This window comes from Mus caroli, chromosome 3 (assembly GCF_900094665.2).
Source record: "Mus caroli chromosome 3, CAROLI_EIJ_v1.1, whole genome shotgun sequence".
NCBI lineage: Eukaryota > Metazoa > Chordata > Mammalia > Rodentia > Muridae > Mus > Mus caroli.
In genome coordinates, this window is record NC_034572.1 from 152539689 (window position 1) to 152561444 (window position 21756).

General features: G+C 36.6%; 1 protein-coding gene and 1 non-coding gene across 4 annotated transcripts in view; one reads left to right on the forward strand and one right to left on the reverse strand.

Moving 5' to 3' along the window:
- Positions 1-21756, forward strand: part of Wls (Wnt ligand secretion mediator) — a 100872-nt gene that overhangs the window by 72225 nt on the left and 6891 nt on the right. For all 3 annotated transcript variants that reach the window (XM_021158505.2, XM_021158504.2, XM_029475585.1), the window contains 6 exons: positions 1566-1734; positions 3225-3322; positions 3693-3756; positions 5657-5800; positions 6834-6917; positions 14958-15111. In XM_021158505.2, the coding sequence (XP_021014164.1) occupies positions 1566-1734; positions 3225-3322; positions 3693-3756; positions 5657-5800; positions 6834-6917; positions 14958-15111 (713 nt within the window). The remainder of the gene's footprint in view (positions 1-1565; positions 1735-3224; positions 3323-3692; positions 3757-5656; positions 5801-6833; positions 6918-14957; positions 15112-21756) is intronic.
- Positions 8176-8279, reverse strand: LOC115030672. The gene has a single exon (XR_003836278.1). It is a non-coding gene; the product is annotated as a U6 spliceosomal RNA (small nuclear RNA).

A 21756-nucleotide genomic window follows, 5' to 3' on the forward strand; every position in this document is an offset into this window, starting at 1 on the left:
AGCTATTCTTCTCTTCCATTGAAAAAAAGGTTTTTTATATATATAATACTTGAGTTCTTTGTACTGCCACCTATGGCTCGCCTAAGTTTCCCCATATTAGTGAAAAGCAACTCCTCTCTTTTACTTGCTAGACTGAAAAAAGAAGGAAGCTACGCAATCAGTAGTCTACTTGCTATTCACACTTCCATCCAATCTCCAGGAAATCTTACTGTGTCCACTGCTACCGCCCTAATCTGATCACCCACATCATTGCTCATTTGAGTTATGAGCAACCTCCCAACTGTTCCTCTTTCTTGCACTATTTTCTTCATTATAATTTATTCGTCCAAAGTCTCTGTGCTTCCTTTAAGTGTCAATAAGACCATTCCACTCCTCTGCTGAAAGTGCTCCATTAACTTTGCCTTGTCCTATAAATTCCACTGGATTTTTATCTCCTGTTCTCTGCAGAACCTGTGATGGCGCTCAAAAACTTCCATTCTATGTTTTCACCCCAGGGCCTTTGAACTTGTTCTTGTTATCTCAAGTAGTACTTCCTAGCTATCTTAATACCTCATTTGCTCCTTTCCTTCAAGTCCTGTTTTAATGTTTCTTGTTACAGTGTTTTCCCCTATTCACTCTATGTGAAATCACTCTCTATTCTTTCTCTTGCTTTATCTTTCCTTATAACTTTAAAGTTAATATTTGTTGAGTGAATAAACGGTGTGATTCTTTTATTTAAACTTGGATTGCTAGTCTCTTTTAAGATTAACTTTATGTAAGTTTCTTAATGAATTCATGCCTCTCTTATTTCTCTGCTCTCGTGTCCTATCATTTCCTAACATGCGCTACATGTAGATCTGTAAATATTCTTGCTCTTTTCAAGCCTCTTTGCATCCCCATAGACTCTGCTCTCTACCACATTTCACCTTTAGTTCCTCAATTCTTTGTGCACTTAGTTTCTGTCTCTTTATTTGTTTTTCCCAATAAATGCAGTTCCCTGGGTAGAAACATTGGCCCTTCTCATATATGTTTCTTTAGTCTTAACAGTATTCTTGTTATATGTTTTATGCCTTATAAGCATACGTATGCTGTGGACATAAAAAATATTTAAATAAATCAGAATGATTTTTTTAATAAAGAAGGAGCCATCAATAGTATGGTGGAGAAAAAGCAAAATAAGTAGCCAATTGAACTTATGTGTTTTTGACATTTATTATTGAAACAAATATACTTACATAATTAAGAGACATTAAGGATATTGTAATGACTAATGATGATTGGATCAGGAATCCAATGAAGAGGTAAGAGGGTACAGTTATCAAGCATATCTATTTTAGAAGGCAATAGAGTATGTATCTCTCAGAGGGCTACATTTAGATATGCTGGAGGTAGTGTGACATCATCTTTCTGCAATGCAAACTAGGACATTTTGCATTTCAGGGTGGAAATTTACCATGAATGCTAAGAAATTGATCAATTGGCTAAACTCTGAACAAATAACATCTCAGTTCTCAAAATTGGCTTCAGAGTTTTAAAGTCTGCCATCCTGAGTAACCTGGCTCTTCTGGGTGTTTTTCCACCATCAGAGTCATCTTTGCCCTTGGGATTTCCATGACCTTTATCAATATCCCTGTGGAATGGTTTTCTATTGGATTTGACTGGACCTGGATGCTGTTATTTGGTGACATCCGACAGGGCATCTTCTATGCAATGCTTCTTTCTTTCTGGATCATCTTCTGTGGCGAGCACATGATGGTGAGAACTCCTGGGGGAGGAACATCTTTCTGTTCATAGCTGCTCTGAGAAGGTTGCTAAACTGAAGTCTGCCTGCTTCTGCCTCTCTTAGGCTCTGGGAAGGTCAAAGAAATTTTCACTAGTAACTTGCTGAGAGTTTTGAGACAAGTGCCCCCTAATCTCAGGCATTTTGTTTGTGAAATGTAGTGGAAAGTCTTAATATATAGAGGTTTTTGTTTCATTTTAGAAAAAAATGTGATAATGTAATGAAAGAGAAACATACATCGTATATTTCTTGTCCTTTGACTTCCCTCTGTTTGCCTCAGCTAGCAGGCTAGCCATGAAAGAGTGTTGTCTTGGCATTTTCAGTCAGCAGCTTGACCAAGTGACCTAGTGACCCCCATTACCCAAGAATACTGAACTCTTTGCATGTCATCAAATTCTACTTTAAGATAGGCTGAGTTACTATGATAAAAATAAGAATGATGTCATCCTAACATTGTGGCTAAGATGCAGTTTTATCAGCAAGAATTTGTTTTCATGTTAGACTTCAGAGAAGGGGCTTTAAATTTTTTATTACATTTAGTCAGCTAGTGTGTGTGTGTGTGTGTGTGTGTGTGTGTGTGTGTGTGTGTGTGTGTAAGTCAAGGGTCAGTATCCTGGAGAGCTCTCCTTCTACTGTGTAGGTCCCAGGGATTGAACTCATATTGTCAGAATTGGTTGTAGCAGCTTTGACCCATTGAGCCATCTTGCTGCTATGAGGGCTATTTTTCAGTTCTATTATGATCTGATAATTAAAACCAAGTCTCTAAAGTTAGTTTTCCATGCAGAAGAACAGTGTAAGAAGATATGAGTTTACTGACAGCTAAATTCTACCTGAGAGGCTCTTGTAACATGATGGCTCCTCCAGCAGAAATGTCCTGGAAATGAAATATGGACACCAGGGCCCTCACCAGAGTGATTTTTCCAGAATAAGGTGGTATAAGCTACCATTTCTGCCTGGAGGCTGATACATTTTTTTCACTGACCATCAAAAAGAATACTTTGTGTTGGACTGTTGGCAAAATCAGAAGGCTTATACAAGAGGATTTTTGAGTTTCAGACTAACCTGAGCCATATCCCAAGACACTCTGGAAATAGATGGTGGAGGTTGAAAAGTGTGCCTTGTGGTGATAAAGATAAGGAGATAAACTTGAAATAATGAAGTACCTTAATGTTTTATTTCTGGAGATCATTTTACATAAACAAAAGTTATTAGTTAAACAACAATTTATTTTGTGGGCCAAATTTTTCCTTAAGAACATTCTCTGTTATCCTGCAGTGCATGTTCTTTCTTATTGACAGCCACAGTGAATGGACTTTGTAATGAATGTTCTTCCTCAATTGACATGAACATTCAAAGTTTTATCTCTTTTGCTTCTAATGCTGTGGTTTATCTAAGACACAATAGGTGGTTAGCTGGATCACATATGGAATATTTTTGCTCTTTTTCAACTTGGTTTTTTTTTTAGGATCAACATGAGCGGAATCACATTGCAGGGTACTGGAAGCAAGTTGGACCAATTGCTGTTGGCTCCTTCTGCCTCTTCATATTTGACATGTGTGAAAGGTGAGCAGATACCAGCATCACTCCAGGATGAAATGTGCCTTTCTATGTCTACTTCTATCTTTCTAGGAAGAATTTTGAAATGAAGCATGGTGGTTGAGGATCCATGGGATGGAATATTGGAGAGGTCAATATCCTCAGATGACATATGGGACTAAGTCAAAGGTTTAGTCCTTTATATATGCAAAGTGCTTGGCCTCTTCATATTCTAAAGCTCTGCATCTCCTTATACTCTCTGAAGTTTATTTTCTAAATATAGTACACTCACACTCTTCCCATACTCACCATGTCTCACTTTATTGTTGCAACACTAAGAAAGGCTCTGTTCTGCCTTTGTGTTATCTCTTCATCTTGTTTGGTTTTGTTTTTATAGAGGAGTACAACTCACAAATCCTTTCTACAGTATCTGGACTACAGATGTTGGAACAGAACTGGCTGTATCCTTACTCAATTCATTCAAGGCTTCATTTTTCTCTCCCTATCTGCCTGGTCCCCATGATCATTTTCTGTGGCTCTGCTGATACTCTCTGTGTGAGCTCAGCCAAGGCATTGATCCTCAGACTGATAGGAAAAATTAGAGATAAATAGTGAGAAGAATTACTATGTTTTCAGGCTGTGAAAGCACCCAAAGTGGGAGCTTTCAGGCTTTCCCTGTTACTAGAGTTTTAGATTCAGTTCAAATTTTCTGATCTTAAGTATACCCTAAATCATCTATTCTATAATGTGCAGCAGCTTCTTTTTGAGCTGTGGATGCACCTTCTCACTCCTGTGGGAGAGCTAAAACATAGGTCACCTGTGTGGGAGAGTTCTACTGTAGAAACCTTGGGACCAAATTCACCATTGTAAAACTTCTGTGGGAAAGAGGGGATCTGAGATCACTTGTATGCAGGACTTCCATGGGAAAGTCAGGTCTATGTGTAGAGCTTTGATAGTGGCTTCACTGGGTAATCACCTTTAGTTCCTGAGGCTCTGTGGGGATGAGACTAATGTAATTAGTTCTTGAACAATGCTGAGACTTCTAGTTGGTCCACATAATCACCATCTGTATAACTTCTGTGAAGAAAAAAAGATGAGTTAACTTAACTCTTTAAGGGTGCTGATTTTAAAGTCTAATAATTCTAAACACCATGTTTAATATTCTAAGAGAAGAAACCTCTTCCCTGGAGTGAGGGGGTGTGATGCTCTTCCTTAATAGCTAATGCCTTGACATGTACTCCTGAATATATGTTGTCTAATAGTAATGTTTATGTCAATTTCTTTGTGTCACAGAATTTTGTGAGCAAATGAAAATATATACTATCAATATCTTTAAGATGAAAGAGTTTAACTTTACCACCCACAATGGTAACTGTACTATAAGAACAGTTACAATGTTTAGTTCACCACTTTCATTTTATATATAGGATGAAGGGCAAGAGGAGCAAATACAATTTCAAGTCTTGCAGCAAATAACCACCTTCTCTTTATTCCAGGACACAGTTGGTCATAAGAAAGAAGGGAAAATTGCATTAAATTTACTTAATGAAAGATGGATATAGAGTTCACACCTATCAAAATATGGGGAGAATATAAGCAATTCTGGATACAATTGTTAGAACAGAGAGTAGCTGCAATCTGGTTATCTGCTATTCCTGACAATTCACACTCTCTCCTATATCTTGCTGATTCTCGCAGTATGGCCTCTAGTGGCAGGCTCAAAATGTCCTCAGTGGGTATACTATCTGGATCCACAATCCATGCCTTTATTCTATGTCCTTCCATCCTCTGCCAGGTCCCCTTGCCTTTGTTGCTGAATTTGCACCCCCAGGGTAGCTCACTCATGTCTTATAAAAGTTCAAACACAGCACAATGGTTTCCAAACATGTTTACTTTTGTTTTCTAGTATTAGGAAGTATGATTAGTTATTTGTAGGATGGAACTCAAGCATCTTTATTTGGACTTTTTCAGTAATTTTAAAACAGCTTCCCATTTAGTAACCTATATCCACTATTCTAGTGCCTTTCAATTTATAACAAATTTGAATCTCCTCAAAACAGAAAACAAAACTTGAAAAACAGGTTCTGCTTCACTTGCTCTAAGAGGAAAATAGAAAATAGACTACAGTTTTTCTTTTTTTCTTGACCTAGAATAGTTTGAATGTTTCATTCTATGAATTTTTGTCAGAAAACCCCTAACAGTGGTATCAGAATACCAGACTTTAATAGTAGTGCCTTCCTCAAAACTGCTTGAACATTTGGAGACAAAGTTGAATGTTGCCAATACAGCTGAGAAGAGTGCTGTACCCTCTTAGCACAGGTTCTTGGTGAACTTAACCTTTCCTTCACTGTACACTTTCAGATGGCTTTCATCATTGTGGCAGGTATCTGCCTCTGCCTCTATTTCCTGTTTCTGTGCTTCATGGTATTTCAGGTATTTAGAAACATCAGTGGGAAGCAGTCTAGCCTCCCAGCCATGAGCAAAGTCCGGAGGCTGCACTATGAGGTAAGCACCTATCTTGACTTATTCTAGAGCTAATGCTCATGATCTCCAGCTTTCCAGACTTGAAAAAAATCAATAACTGGTGTGTGTGTGTGTGTGTGAGAGAGAGAGAGAGAGAGAGAGAGAGAGAGAGAGAGAGAGAGAGGTATATGTGTAGGTGTGCATGTCACAGCACAAGTGCAGAGGTCAAATGACAGCTGTGTGGATTCAGCTCTCTACTTATGGATTCAAGGGGTTAAATTATTAAATTCAGGTTGCTAAGTATGAGTGGCAAATACCTTTATCCTCTGAGTAAACTTTCTGACCCATGCTTCCCAGACTCAATCTCTAAAATAACCAGTGGGTACTTGTATAGTGTTCAATAATCTGCTTATAGGCCACGTTCCTTACTCAATATAAACACCTAGCCTCCTCCAATCTCTAATACAGGTGACAGGTGATTAGGTTCATTGTGTAAATGGCTTGCTATGTAAAAGAGAGGAAAACCTGCAGAATCCCCTGATCTGCACAGAAGATACCCTAATCAGTAAACATCAATCCTGAATTTTTATTTATTTGTTTTTTTTTATGGAAACCAAAAGTACTTTCTCAAGTTTGTATGTTTTCAGAGCTGGAGTGACAAGTGAGAAAATTCAACCAAATTGGTTTCACTTTTATTAATATGCACCACATACACAACTGGAGAAGAATTTTATTACAACTGTAGGTAACTTGCATTTGGTAACTTTGAACCTTCATGGATAATTATATAACCTGATTATAGTGAAATTGACAGCCTCATGACCTGTTGTAAATGTAATTGCCTAGGCTCCAACATCACTGTTTCATTAGAGATAAAAACATATGAATTATTTTGTTCAAAACTTTCCTCAGTCACATTTACCTCTGCAAGAAGGATATTAATATATGAAATCATTTTACTATCATTCTTAGATATTTGGTTTTTCAGATTTAAATACATATATATAAATATGTGGAGAGAAAGAGAGGGAGAAATGAAAATGTATTAAAACACTCTTCCTATCTTTCCTAATAGGGTCTGATCTTCAGGTTCAAGTTCCTCATGCTTATCACCTTGGCTTGTGCTGCTATGACTGTTATCTTCTTCATAGTTAGTCAGGTGAGTGGATCCTACTTAAGGCTTCTCAAGAGACTATTCCTGGAGAGGTTTCTTCCTGTAGCACAGGAGATTTTGCAGAGCTGCTGATGACAAAAGTAAAGAGACTTTTTTTTTTTTTTGACTAACCAAGCTTTTTGTTTAGACCATTTTAACATGGGACTTTCCACAGACTGGTAACATAGACTGGCTTCACCCTTCCAGCTCTGCCTTGTAGAAAGTTACTAAATAAAACCTGTAGCCATATGGAAGGGACATTTCACTTAAAAGAGTAAAAATTTCAATCCCTGTGGCAAAAAAAAAGCTTGACGATCATGTGGTTAATTTGATTTTAGGTCCTTACCTAGCATTAATAAAGGTTTTTTTACAGATTTTTAGCCAATCTGTGTGGTAATTACATTGCTAACATGAACATAACTCAAGTCTCATTGAGAGAATCTTACCTTTATACTGACTACTTCTAAAACTTAAATTATAATGTACATTAAAATCTCAGTAATGATGATTATAATTTTTTTATAATTTTTAAATATTGATAACTTGGAAAAATTGAAAAAGTCTATCTAAAATCTGATTATTATGCACATGTTAGTCATTTGGGTTTCACAAAGTTCTTCTGAGATAAGGCAAGGACTATTAGCCATGTTTGGGAAAATATTAACTCCATGGCTTCTGAATGTTTCCATATACTCTGTTTTCCAGAAATGTATTAATTTAAATGGGTTATTTAACATTTCTTGGGTTCAATCTTTTTAAAATATGTAATAGTACCATATATAGAAGTAATAATGCCAAGTATTTAGTAGAATCCCTGACATGTCATAAGAATGAACAGCTACAGTTGGGCATGGTGGTGCATGCCTTTAATCCCAGCACTCAGGAGGCAGAGGCAGGCGGATTTCTGAGTTCAAGGCCAGCCTGATCTATAAAGTGAGTTCCAGGACAGCCAGGACTATACAGAGAAACCCTGTCTCGAAAAAACAAAACAAACAAAACAAACAAACAAAAAGAATGAACAGCTATATTAGAGTTCTCAAAATGCATACTAGTTGGATACTAGAACTCAATCATTCTGGATCTTTTGCTGGTTTTCTACCATTGCTATACTTGGACAGCATGGAGCAGCATTCTGGCAAAGCCTTAAGAGAAGACGGTTTCATCCTTTCATCTGCTAACAATTTCCCTTTAGCCCATGAACTCTACATGGATTCTTTTGGCAATCTAGAAAAACTATGTTTCACTTCTCAGAATGCTTTTTTTTCCTAATATGGAACGCTTCACGAATTTGCATGTCATCCTTACGCAGGGGCCATGCTAACCTCTGTATCATTCCAATTTTAGTATATGTGCTGCCAAAGTGAGCACCAGAATGCTTCTAAATAAGTAAAATAAAATATTTTAGATTTCAAAGAGAATCATATATACATGCATTCAAGTGTATGCACACACATTACAGATACACACACATTACAGATAACTTAACACACACACATTACAGATAACTTAACTTAGACCTATAAAAATGTCCTCAGCACTTAATTGGGATACACATATGATTTGTCGATAATGCTAATATCATCAAGATTTGTTTTGGACATTCATAACTAAAGGAAGTACCAACTTAAATTTTAAAATGAAAATTAAAAAATAAATAAAAAATTTTTAAAAAGAAAATGAAAATAAGGATACTTTTATTTCTGCTCAGTTCTGATCTCTTTAATTCCACACAAGGGACTACAAGTTTTGAGCCTCCTCTGTTGGCTATATAGACTGGGCTGTATTGGGTTTCTGGCTCTATTCAGGGTTGACTACATGTATAAATACATAAAACAACATACCTACATTTGTTTACACATTTTTTTACCTTATGGAGCACGTGCGTGAGAGGAGTCAGTTTCCTCCTTCTACCATGTGAATCCCAGGGATAAAGCTTAGATCATCAGCTTCAGTGGCAAATATCTTTTATCAGCTGAGCAATCTCTCTAGCTAATAGATACATCTTTAACTCAATACACCCATATTTAAGCAGAGGGATTGGATAAGACTTCACTCCACTTTTGGCTAGTTTCCTCATGTCACATTATGTTTCCTGGTTCCTCCAGCCACTTAGCAATATGCTGTTCTTAAGCAGCCTACTGAATTCCCTAGTTTTGAGAACAGGTATACCCTGTTCAAAAGTGGAGTCTTCAGTAAGATGGACCATGCTGTCTGGGATATGAACGGGAAGACCATTTCCATTCTTCAGGCCTGCCTCTGCCCTTTTACAAAGCTGGAGTCTTCACATACCCACTTTTAGGCCACTGCCTTTCCCACTGAATAATTCTGCAGAAATCATGTCAATCTGAATTCTAAAGGGATTAATTTCTAAAATGACTGTGCCTTGCTGAATTTAATCTTGTACATGTTTAACTGTTGCACATTTTAAAGTGATGGAAACTATCTTACAACAGAATTTGCAGCTTTTCTTTGGATAGAAAGATTAATTTACCATTGCTCCAGTATTGGGCTCTAGCCTGCTTTTATATTAGCTGCAATAGTCAGGTGGGTGGATTTCAACTCTAAGGGGATATGATGTCTTTGAATTCCATTAGTACCACACATTCCTCCTGCTGCTTTTTCTTTTTTTTTTTCCTCTTTTAAAAAGGTTTATTTATAGATAGCTAAAACATTTTCCTGCATAACTGTGTCCCAGGTACTGTTAATATCGTCATCAGAGGATTATTTTCTAATATCATTTTGGAATGTCAAAGCAATAAGCTTACTTGAAAGAAAATCTATTGGTCAACTTTTTAAAATGGATCTCAGCCTTAGGTAAAAGGCATGTTTTTAAAACTCCTTGTTATACTTGTTGGGAGAGCTTCCATTTTCACCTCATGAAATATATGTGGGGAATCTTGCCAGGATATTGAAACTCTGAGGCCAGGAATGAAAGACATATAGGAAACTGTTGGAATGTAAGCTTAGGCTTTGTAGCTGGGACTGGGATTCGGTCTTTAATGCCTGCTATTTTAATGGTCTGAGTCACAGCAATGAAGAAATGTTATTCTAGAGTCTAGTCTTTCAGCCCCTTTCTTTCTAAAAGAGAGAAGTGTTCAGTTTAGAAGTGGTGTTGGTAAAGAGCAGAAGTATAGTGCAAGAGAGATGTTCAGAGACCTTCACTGAAGGAGCTCCCAGAGGACTGATTTGTAGGTCAAGATATACATGATAAATACCCAGAGAGCCTGTTCCCAAGTTCTTTTTTTGGCTTACACAAATATAAGCAAATGTTTCCTGTAAGATGTATTGTGAGTTTGGAAATGTTGTCAGTAGATTGCTAGTTGTCAAAACTACTGGGTATAAAGAGATTTGACCTCACTTGGCTGCAGGATATATATTAGCTCCTATACAGAAGAGAGTTATTGGAATGTAAAATCAGGGGGAAAAAAGAGTGTATAAAGGGTAACATGGTTGGTATTGTAAATACTTGAGTTTTCTCTTTGAAAGTTAAAATAGGAAATAGCTACCTTTATAACTTACTATTGTATGAACTTGAATCGACAAGGCCTGCTCTGTTGAGGTTACTCATTTTGATTTGTGTTACTGGGATTGTGCTCAAAGTCCAGAATCTCTAAAGCACAAGTAATTTAGAAAACAAAGGGGGAAATACAAGCCAGTTTCTGAACTCTGGGATTACAATATCTGCATAATATATTTATGTAGTTTACTCTCTGCCCACCAGGAAATAAGCATTTACAGATATAAGTTGATGGGTATTTAAGTGTATTCTAAACCATGTGTATATCCTAGAACCAATAGAAGGGACACAAATTTGTTTGGGGGGGTTGTTTGTTTGTTTGTTTGTTTTGGGGTTTTTTTGTTTTGTTTTGTTTTGTTTTGTTTTTTGAGACAGGGTTTCTCTGTAAAGCCCCGGCTGTCCTGGAACTCACTTTGTAGACCAGACTGGCCTCGAACTCAGAAATCCGGCTGCCTCTGCCTCCCATGTGCTGGGATCAAAGGTGTGCACCACCATGCCCGGCTGTTATTTTCTTAGACAGGTTCAGCTCTTATGTATTCTTTATCATCATGGAATATATATATTAGAAGAGGATCATGAAAGAGATGCTCTATCCATATATTACTTATAATAAATTGTAAATTACTGTGTTTAAGATATGCAGGGCATGTATGGTTTTATTGCCACACCCCACCCCAGATTTGAACACAGACTTGTGTATGTATACTAATTAAACAGTGGCCACTGAAGTGAGCTTCCATGGTAGTTGTTCAATCTGCTTTTTTTAGAGACTAACCCTGCTTAAGATAATGTCTTATCTTTGTGTTGTACAGTCACTAAGAAGACCTTCTGGAATTGGACCCATGACTATTACTTTCTAGTTGAGCAATCTTGCACAAGATACCTTTGTGCACTTCAGTTTATCCGTAAATTTAATAGAAATACTGTCTCCTGTCTTGGTTGTTTTTCTATTGCTGTGTTAAGATACCATGACCAAGGCAATTTTTAGATAAAACATTTTATTGGGGGGATTAATAGTTTCAGAGGATGAGTCCATGGTCAACATGGCAGGGACCATGGCAATAAGCAGGAAGGCATAGCACTGGAACAGTAGCTGGATACATCCTGATTTTAAGCAGAGAGAGGGATAACTGGGCATAGTGTGAGCTTTTGAAACCTCCAACTCCCTGTGACACTCTTCCCAACAAAGCCACACCTCCTAATCCTTCCTAAACAGTTCCACCAACTAGGAACCAAGCATTCAAATATATGAGCCTATAGGGACCATTCTCATTCAAACCACTACACCTTTCCACCTCATAGAATAGTGTAGATACTAAATGATATCTTTCATATAAAGTGAATGAATGTTACTCTGGTTTACCTTGCTAACTACTTACTCCAAGTGGTAATAAAGGAATCCAATAGAGCACAGGATATAGTGTATATTTATCACATTTGACTTTTCTTCTCATTTTTATATAAAATTATTGTAATTTATTATGAACTGTAACATTTTCTTTACTTTCAGTCAGATTATTCCTTCTTTCATTGTTCTTTTTCTGCCACCTCTCTCCCTTTTCTTCTTTCTTCTCCATCACTACTCTTTCCTTCTTAATCATCTAGTAGTATTGTCTTTGATTAGATCCCCTACAACTTCTGACCCAGGATCTGTATCTCCCAGGAATAAATCTGGTGGTTTCCCCAACTCCTTGCATAGTGATATTTCCCACAACCTTCACCCTCACCAACTAATGGTATTGCCCTCATTGGAACTCCCCTCACCTGGACTTCATTAGCCTTTCTTTAGGAAAAATAAAAATTGTTTTACTCCGAGATTCTCCTTCCTTCAAAGCCCTGGTTATTATGGTAGTCCCTATACACCCACTGAAAGACCTTCTTCCTCTCACGTCTGAATACAAGCTAAGAATGTTCATTTCCCCCACACAAAGCTAACAAACCTGACCTTCAGAGCTCAGATATTATCCTGTAATATAGTAGTCTCACCACTCAAAGCCTGTGTTTATTCTCTAGACAACTTGTTAAGACTCAAGGTCTATCACAGCTAATTCTCTGTGACATGGCCATCCTCTACTTTGTTTCAGTTGCCTAATTCATTAGTATCCTCAACTGTGAGAGGTATCTACATCCATTAAAACTTCTCTTCAGTCAATAGTGAATCACTGTTCACCTTGCTGAATTCCTTTGTTCAGTTCTAGCTCTCCTTTCCATTTTCTTATGTTCCTACAGACAGTCTTATAACATCTCTGTATTATCAGATACTGAATACTGTTGAGTACCAGGTCTCCTATTTTTGTCTCCTTGCTTCCACAAATATTCTAATAATACCTCTGTAACAACAGATGTCAGTTGAATACTGTACCAGACCTACAGATATTTACTTAGATTATCCAATCCTAGGAAGAAGTAATCCATCAAATATATCAGTTCTATGGAATGAGGAAAGTTCAAGAAGCTTCAACCTTAGACAAAGAACCACAGACAACTAAGGAATGCTGAAAGCAGAAGAAATAGTCTTCCCCAGGGATGAGCTGATGAGTTGGTTACCTGATACCAAATGATCAGCCCAGAAAACATAATTATAAGCCAAAAAAATACATTGATTATAAGAACATGTTGATATGCTTATACATTTAGTTATACATATATATATATATGTATATATATATATATATATATATATACACACACACACACACCTTTAAATAAAAAAGAAGCTGTGAATTTGAAAGAAGTTGGGTATGAGACAGTACATAGGAGAGTTTGGAAGAAGGTAAAAGGAAGGGGAAAATAATGTAAGTATGTTATAATCTCAAAATTTAAAAATTCTAATGCAAATCTTCAGATAAATTGAAAACAAATTATGTAAATTAAATTTCAATTAAATTAAAATATAAATTATGATTTTTCTCAGCTTATACTCAAAACTGTAACCAAGGCCCATTGTCCCAACAGAATGGAAAAGCTGCTTTGTTCTGTCTTGCTTATATCTTAATGAGCCCAGCCTCATCTGTTAATTGGACTAGACCAGAAGCATAGATTTCTTCAACTCTCTTACAGCTTCTTTGCATATTCATTGAACATCAGTCTATATTCCACATGATACAATTTTTATAAAGTGGGCACAATCTGTATTTTAATGTTAGAGTGGTATTTGGAGACATTGCTAAGAAATCATAAATAGCTTCAATGCTGCCACATGACCTAAAAAAAGTAATGGTTACAAACTCTATATTTGTCAGAACCACAACCAGGACATTTCATAAAATGTTGTTTTCCAAAATAAATTTTCCAAATTGAAGTAAATTCCAAAATGAGTTTATGGTAGTAGTTTGTTTTATGAGTCACAAACATGAAAAATTATATAGCACAAGGGATAAATTAACAATGGTAAGTCTATAATTGGATTTCCTGGTTTCCTGACACTCCAGGTTTTTAGGAAAAAAATACAGAGTTAATACCTTACTAGGCTTAGGGACCCTTAGGGAGGCCTGAAGAAACATAGATTCACTATGTCATAAATAGGAACCAAGCACATTTTTGTTGAAGTCATTAACATTTAAATCCATTTTGCCATCTCAGAATTTAGAAGTATAACCCAGACTCATTTAGCTGCCAGAAAAGCATGTACCCAGCAATTCCTTTCATCTACATTTAAAATTTCCTATAGCAAGCTGAAGTGTTCAAATTGATTTCAGTGATCCTACTACTTGTACAAATATTAGTCACTCAACTCAACAGCTCTGTAACAATTCTTAGTATAAATCATATATTTTCAGAACATTCTGAAAACAATTGCTAAGTCATTTTCTCAAACAAAAGCAGTTTCTAAACATCTCTTGCAAAAACGGAAAGTATGTGGAAGTTTCTTAATTACTTTTTTGAGTAGTGTAGCTAAAATGACATTTCATAAATAAATGTGATATATTGTTACTGTCCCCCACATAATTTCTAGAAAGTTTATACATACATATATATATATATATATATATATATATATATATATATATATATATATTCAATTCTAATCTAGGACCCTGAAAATTTTTAAGGGAACAGAATTCCAGAGACTTCATTGTTTCTTCATTGAGTAAATGTGCATTATTTGTTTACTGCATACACATAGAACATCAAGCACCAAAGGTGTTGCAGCTTCAGCAAGCAAACTATAGATGATTTTGTTTCAGGGAACTTTTGTTCAGATATAAAGAAGGTAAAGAAGAAATTGTAGCTGTGGATGGAGTCAAATTCTCTAACTAAAGAGTATTTAGACTTCAGTTTCTAGGAAAAGATACTCTCAAAGGTATTGTAATATATAGCCAAAATTAGAACCACTGTGGTTTTGCATCTGACACTAGTAAATCCTCAGGAGACCTTCATTTACATGGATTTTAGTCACATTAAAATGTGGAGTCTTTTAGGGCCCTTAACATTTCCATTTAGAGACTTGGCTTTCATGCTGATTGATTTCTAAATTAGTATTATGCTTTTCTGTTTCACTTTAATACCCTTTTTTTTTTAATCTATAGGTGTCAGAAGGCCATTGGAAATGGGGTGGTGTCACAGTTCAAGTGAGCAGTGCTTTCTTCACTGGAATCTATGGGATGTGGAACCTGTATGTCTTTGCTTTGATGTTCTTGTATGCACCATCTCATAAGAACTATGGGGAAGACCAGTCTAATGGTGAGTCTCTGTCTTTTCATTGCAAATTTTTTCAGTATATAGTAGACTTGTCTGCAAGATTTAGACAGCTAAAACTCTGTGTTCATCAGTTAAAGGTTCTTCCAGATGACTTTCTAATACTACCAATGTAACTGGAGGAATTCAGGAACCATAAAACAAAAAAATTAGCACAAACTAGATAGCTCTTGTATATTCATTTTTTAATCTGTAAAATATATTGAAAATGTTTGAGTATTATAAAATATGTTCCAGTTTTAGTAGTAAAGAATAAAATTTGTTTTTCTTACTTTTACTTGAGTAAAAATTACTACATGAAAGTATGCCACATTTATTCTTCCAATAGTGGCAGTTAAATATTGAGGTACTGGGTACAGGTACCTGTGATTTGCTCCTTTCTTCTCGGTTCTCTTTATGAGTTTTTGCTCTGTGTGTGTGTGTGTGTGTGTGTGTGTGTGTGTGTGTGTGTGTGTATGTGTGTGTGTGTGTGCTGGGATCTACTTAGGACTCATGTATGCTTAGCAGGTATTCACCCATTGATATATAGTTCCATTTTTTTCAAGAATGTTTTTTTTTCCAAACCACTCTTCTGTTTTCAGATAATCCTGTCTCCTAATGCTGAGAATGCTATCTTTTCCTACTTTATAATCACAGAAACCCCCAAAACAGTGACCCAAAAACTAATTGCAGTTAGGCAGTCTAGTTATGTCAGAGGAAAGGAAACTGAGAACTGTCTCTGCACTAGCCATCACAAAGGGAAATGAATATCCTTTCCCAATATTGTTCATATGTAACAAATGGCCAGTGTTTTACCACCATACTTACTCTTTATCTTTTTTATACCTCCTTTCCCCTACCTGCATCCTCATTGCAAGTGTAACATAAGACATGTTTTCTGAAATTAGTACTAGTGTGTTCTATCTAACTTGGTACAGAGATGAACACTCTGACACATCCTTGCATTAGAACTTGGCCTCTCTTTTAAGTACTTAGTGTGTGTGTATAGTGAATGTGTGGATTCTGTCTTCATGAGAGCCTGCCAAAAGTCCTCTTTGGGGCACTGCCTATATATTGTCTCCTCATATAAAACATTATTTCTGTATGCTGGTGGTAGGTTTTAGTAGTTAGGTAAGTTTGAGCCAGGTTGATAAACATCAATGAAATTTCACTGCAAGTCATCTTAATAACTTATTGGGGCTAGAGATGACTCAAATGCTGAAGGGCTTGCCATATAAGTACAAGTACCTGAATGGGAGTCATCAGCACCCACGTAAAATTAGGCATGGCGGTATGGTGTCTGTAGCCCAGACATTGGAGTAAGGAATGTCAGGGAGGAAATAAAGACAAGCAGATCCTTGGATCTTGCTGGTCATTAAGACTAACTAAAGCAAAGAGTTGCAAGTTCATTGAAAAAATGCTGCTTCAAAAAATAAGTTGAGGGGCTGGAGAGATGGCTCAGAGGTTAAGAACACTGACTGCTCTTCCAGACGTCCTGAGTTCAATTCTCAGCAACCACATGGTGGCTCACAACCATCTGTAATAGGATCTGATGCCCTCTTCTGGTGTGTCTAAAGACAGCTACAGTGTACTCATATAAATAAAATAAGTGAATATTTAAATAATAATAATAAGTTGAAAAGCAGTCGAAAAAGATACCAGACATCTATCTCTGTCCTCCACCCAAATACATACACACATGGACCCATGCACCTTATATGTATGCACAAACAAATATGTACACATACATACTACAAATTATTTGTCTTATAAGAATTTGGAGTAACAGAGTTTCTTGAGGTTTAAAATTGCATCAATTTTCTTGGATATGAAACTAGACTCCTAAGAAACAGATCTGAGGAAATATGGTTGAACTTTTTATGGCATAGATGTGGGAGGTGATCTATCCCATGTCTTCTCTCTCCTGATGGAATCTTAGTTCTTTAAGGGCAAGATTAATTCTAGCTTTTGTTTTTTGTTGTTTTTCTCTTTTGGAGATAACATCTTACTGTGTAGCTAAAACATGAAATTCACCAATCTTAGTGCTGATAATAGAGGCACATGATGGTAATGATTAGCTAAAGATAAGAAAATTGAAATGAGGAAGAGCCAGGAGAGGTGACTGCAATGTTCAGAGCAAGGATTGTTCAGTCCCACTATCATCTGTTTTCATACTGCACTGTTGCTTCTTTGGGAAAACATCCTTATCTTCCTTCTTATATTTAGACTTCTTTAAAATGAAGAGCTCTTGTCATTCTGTTTTTAATCTGTCTCTGGCCATGGGTCTTAGGTGAGTCAGTTTACCCACTTCCCACCTTTCTATAGGGTTTGAGACCTAGGCATTCATTAGTTTCTGTTCCACTGCTATTTAGTTCATGTGTTACAATATTTAACATAGTGGAACGTGTAGCTTTTTAAACAGCCAATCTCCATAGGGCCATCATAATGGGATCATGGATTATAAAAAAGAACATTCATTTTATTTCATGGTCATCCTGCTGGACTTTAACAGAAACCACATGGTCTTTGGCTTGACTTGAATTTGAGGTGTTTTTGTTGATGTGGTTTTTGGGTTTGCTTTTCAAGAAAATAGCAAATAAAACAATTTCTATGTTTCCTAAATGTAAAAAAATATGCTAACTGTGGGGGGAGGGGCAGCCCCAGCAGAGTCTTCTTTTTGTTCTCTGTTCCCCTTGAGGCAGTGGAGGGGAAGAGCTTTGGTGAAGGGTGAGACTTTGTCTTAGGGAATATTTAGAGTTGCTGTATAATAAAAAGAATTTACTTATCTAAGTCTGAATTACTTTGCCACTGTAGCTGACCTGCCTTCTGTGTTCCTCTGAGGCCAGAAACTGGCATTTAGTACCTCATCCTAAAACAGCAGGAGTTTCAGCAATATAGCCTTTGTTCTAGCTCCACAGGAACTGTGGGGCTCTAACTTTCAGCCTGTTAGTTGAAGTCACAGGAAGAAAAGGGGACACATTGAAAAATAGTTTTGGCCTTTATTATTAAATTCTAAAAAGTATCCTATGAAAATTCTCTTAGAAAAGGGGAATAGGGATGAGGGGAAACAAGAAGGATAAGGAGAGAAAGAGTGTGAGTGAGTGAGTGTCCTCCTCTCTGTGTCCTCAGCATGTATATGTCTTTCAGACTACATGATCACATGGTAAAAAAAAATTCATCAGAAGTTTATACATAAATAAATCATAAATCGAATAAGAAGTTTATGACAGAGAATACTTGCATACATATCCACTAGAAGTAATTATCTGGCTAAAGATTCATTATTTGTCATAGCTCCACAGGTTCATGGAGAGTTAAAAAACATAACTAAGTTATTGGTGAAGTTTTGTATAGATAAACCTAGTCGATACTTTATCTTCTGTCTTAGCACCTATAATTAATTGAAAGTTCCCTTTTTATGACCTTTGGTTAATGTTTTTACAACCTCATGGAATGTGCACTAAGTAATAGAATCAATTAACTGATGACACTTAGAGACTGGCAGAGTTCTCATTGCAGTTTTGACTATAAGAAAGGACCTAATAGCAGTCCCACTATAAAAGAACTTAATAAATACTGATATAATTTTAGGAATTCTTACAGGATAATCATTATGAATTAAGTCATCTGTCTATATAGCATCACTACAAGACAGTACATCTTTGTAGATCTGTAGAGATCTCCTCAAAATTGTGGGCTAATACCTAGTGATTGTCATCTATGTCTAGTAAACCCTGATTGATAGCAGGAACCTTTCCTAAAATTATTTTCTCATTGGGCTTGCCTATAGGAGCAAATCTTGTTTGGATTATTAATCCAAATCAGACTCATCTCAAGAAGATTTCCTGCTAGTTATTAGCTTGTGGTATGATGTCTCCTGACAGCTAACAAGTTGTAGTTAATGAGCAGTGACCACACGAACTCTTCTGGATTTTGTTGGCAAATCTGCTAATCCTCTACACTCCTTTTCTCTATTTTAAACAAGCTCTTCAGTGTTCATACTATCAGATTCTGTGGCTCTTTCTTATGTTAGCACTGTCACTGTGGCATCTCAGCGGTAATGTTTGTCAGAGCACTACTGGGCATGTGAAGCTCATGAGCCATTACTAGCTATGGAACCAGGACATTCTCATCAAAACTTCTTACTTTGTACAGTGACTTAAAATTTTCACAATTGAGAAATATTATGGTGTTGTCCTCATCACAATTTTTGTGTGAGATAGACTGATTGGTCTATAATGGCACAGAAAACTCAAATCCCAGTCTACAATAGTAGAACATATCCTCATATTTCTTTCTAAATATGTGTTTGGAATATGCATGCCCTTTTTGTTGTCACTATGACTGTTATGTGCCACTGTCATGTTCTGTCCAGATTTTAGAGATGTTAAATATCTTAATATTTCCTTGTAGAAAACTATCACAATTTCCCAAACAGCATATTAGAAATAGTCTTAAGTACTTATTGGCAAATTTTTGGGGAACTTTATAATAATCATAAACATAGAAGTCAAACAGTTTAACAGTTCTTTGCATATTATGACTCCATAGTAGCTCTTAAGCCCTAGCAACTTGTACCCTCTATTCTTCTGTGTGATATCATGACCTCACTCAGTTGTAAGAGGATCTTTTCACATTGGGTTTTCTTCTTTCTCATATTTTTTTTATTTATATTATATCACAATCACAATCCCCCTTCCTCCTCTTCTCTCATTCTTGCCCTTACAAATCCAACCACCCCATTACCCTCCCTTCTCTGAGGAGAAGGGGAACCCACCCTTGGGTACCACCCTCTCTGGCTCACACCATTCTATCCCCACTCTTCCACCAGATTGTCCTAGCTCTACTGAATGTTTGGCTCTGGATCTCTGCATCTGCTTCCATTCACTGCTGGATGAAGCCTCTCCGGAGACAGTTATGCTAAGTTTCTGTCTGTAAGCATAGCAAAGTATCATTAATAGTGTCAGAGTTTGGCTTTCTCTCATGGGATGGGTTTCCATTTGGGCCAGCCATTAGTTGACCATTCCTTCACTCTTTGTTCCATCTTTATCCCTGTGAAGCTTGTAGGCAAGAGAAATTTTGAACTGAAGATTTTGTAGGTAGGTTGATATCCCATCCTGCCTGGCTACGGGAGGTAGCCACTTCAGTTTCTATATCTCCCACTAGTAGGAATCTCAGTTAGGGTCACCCCATAACCTCCCTCATCCCCACCAGTTTCCATTCTCACTTCCAGCCCTCTCCCACTCCCCAAACACCTGATTGCCATCCTCATTCCCCTCCTCACCACCTCTGCCACCAAGTTCTCTCTCTCCATCCACCTCTGATGACTATTTTGTTTTCCCTTCTGAATGAAATTCACACATCTTTCTTGGCCTCTCCTTATTACCCAGTTTATTTGGGTCTGTGAATTATAGAATGGTTTTGATGTGCTTTATATCTAATGTCCAATTATAAGTGAGTACATACCACAGATGTCTTTATGGGTCTGTATTACCTCACTCAGGATTATATTCTCAAGTTCCATCCATTTGCTTTCAAATTTCATGATGCCTTGGCTTTTAATAGCTGAATAGTAATCCATTGTGTACATTTACCACATTTTCTTCTAATCACCTTCCTTCTTTTATCTTTATCTTTTTCTTTCCCTTTTAACCTATCATCTTCCAGCAGACCACATAGTAGGTCTTGTGCATTCTGGAACTTTATGCAAGATCCAAAAGCTTCTTGGAAAGGTATAATTTGAAATATTCCAGAAAAAAAATGCAAACTGAGCCAGGAAGATACACTGTACTTTTAAATTCCTTCAATGTCTGAATAGCATTTATTCTTCATAGCCTTTCTGTTTCTTTTCCTTTTTCTGGAGTGTTATTGTTATTGCTAACAAATAGATCTAAGCTCTATGAACCCTGTTTCACCAAAGCTATCTTTGCCCAGGAGGGATCCTTAACCTGATGCACACCTGCTTTTCCAGTGGAGAGTTTGTCCCTAAACTCCAATTCCCGGATGCTAAGTCTAGGAGCCAGAGTAGGCAAATATTGATGAATAATTGAAGACTATTACTACACGGAAGATATCATGCTGTATATTTGATTTATTTAAAAAAATTAAACTCTACTATTCATTTATGTATATTTAAATATAATCTTTACCACCATCATCATACTACCCAAAATCTAAGATAAACATAAAGCTAACAGTAATACTTTACATTAAATCAATTTAGGTTTACAAATACAGTATTGTTTTTCCTATTCTGCTTTGAACTAGAGATTTCCTTATAAAGAATTATCACTTAAACTTGGCTTCAAAGTTTAATACAAAAAAGGCTGGTATAGGACCAAGAAAAAATACACAGTAAATGATAGAGTCATTTAAGACTTTGTGGAGAAAGCCAAGTGTGGTGGTGTACACCTTTAATCTCAGCACTCAGGAGGCATAGGCTGACCATCTCTTACATCAAGGTCACTCTGGTCTACAGAGCATGTTCCAAGACAGTCAGCACTACACAGAGAAACACTGACTTGAAAAACAAGATATATAAATGATAGAGACAGACAGATAGATAGATAGATAGATAGATAGATAGATAGATAGATAGATAGATAGATAGATGATAGATAGATAGATAGATAGATAGATAGATAGATAGAT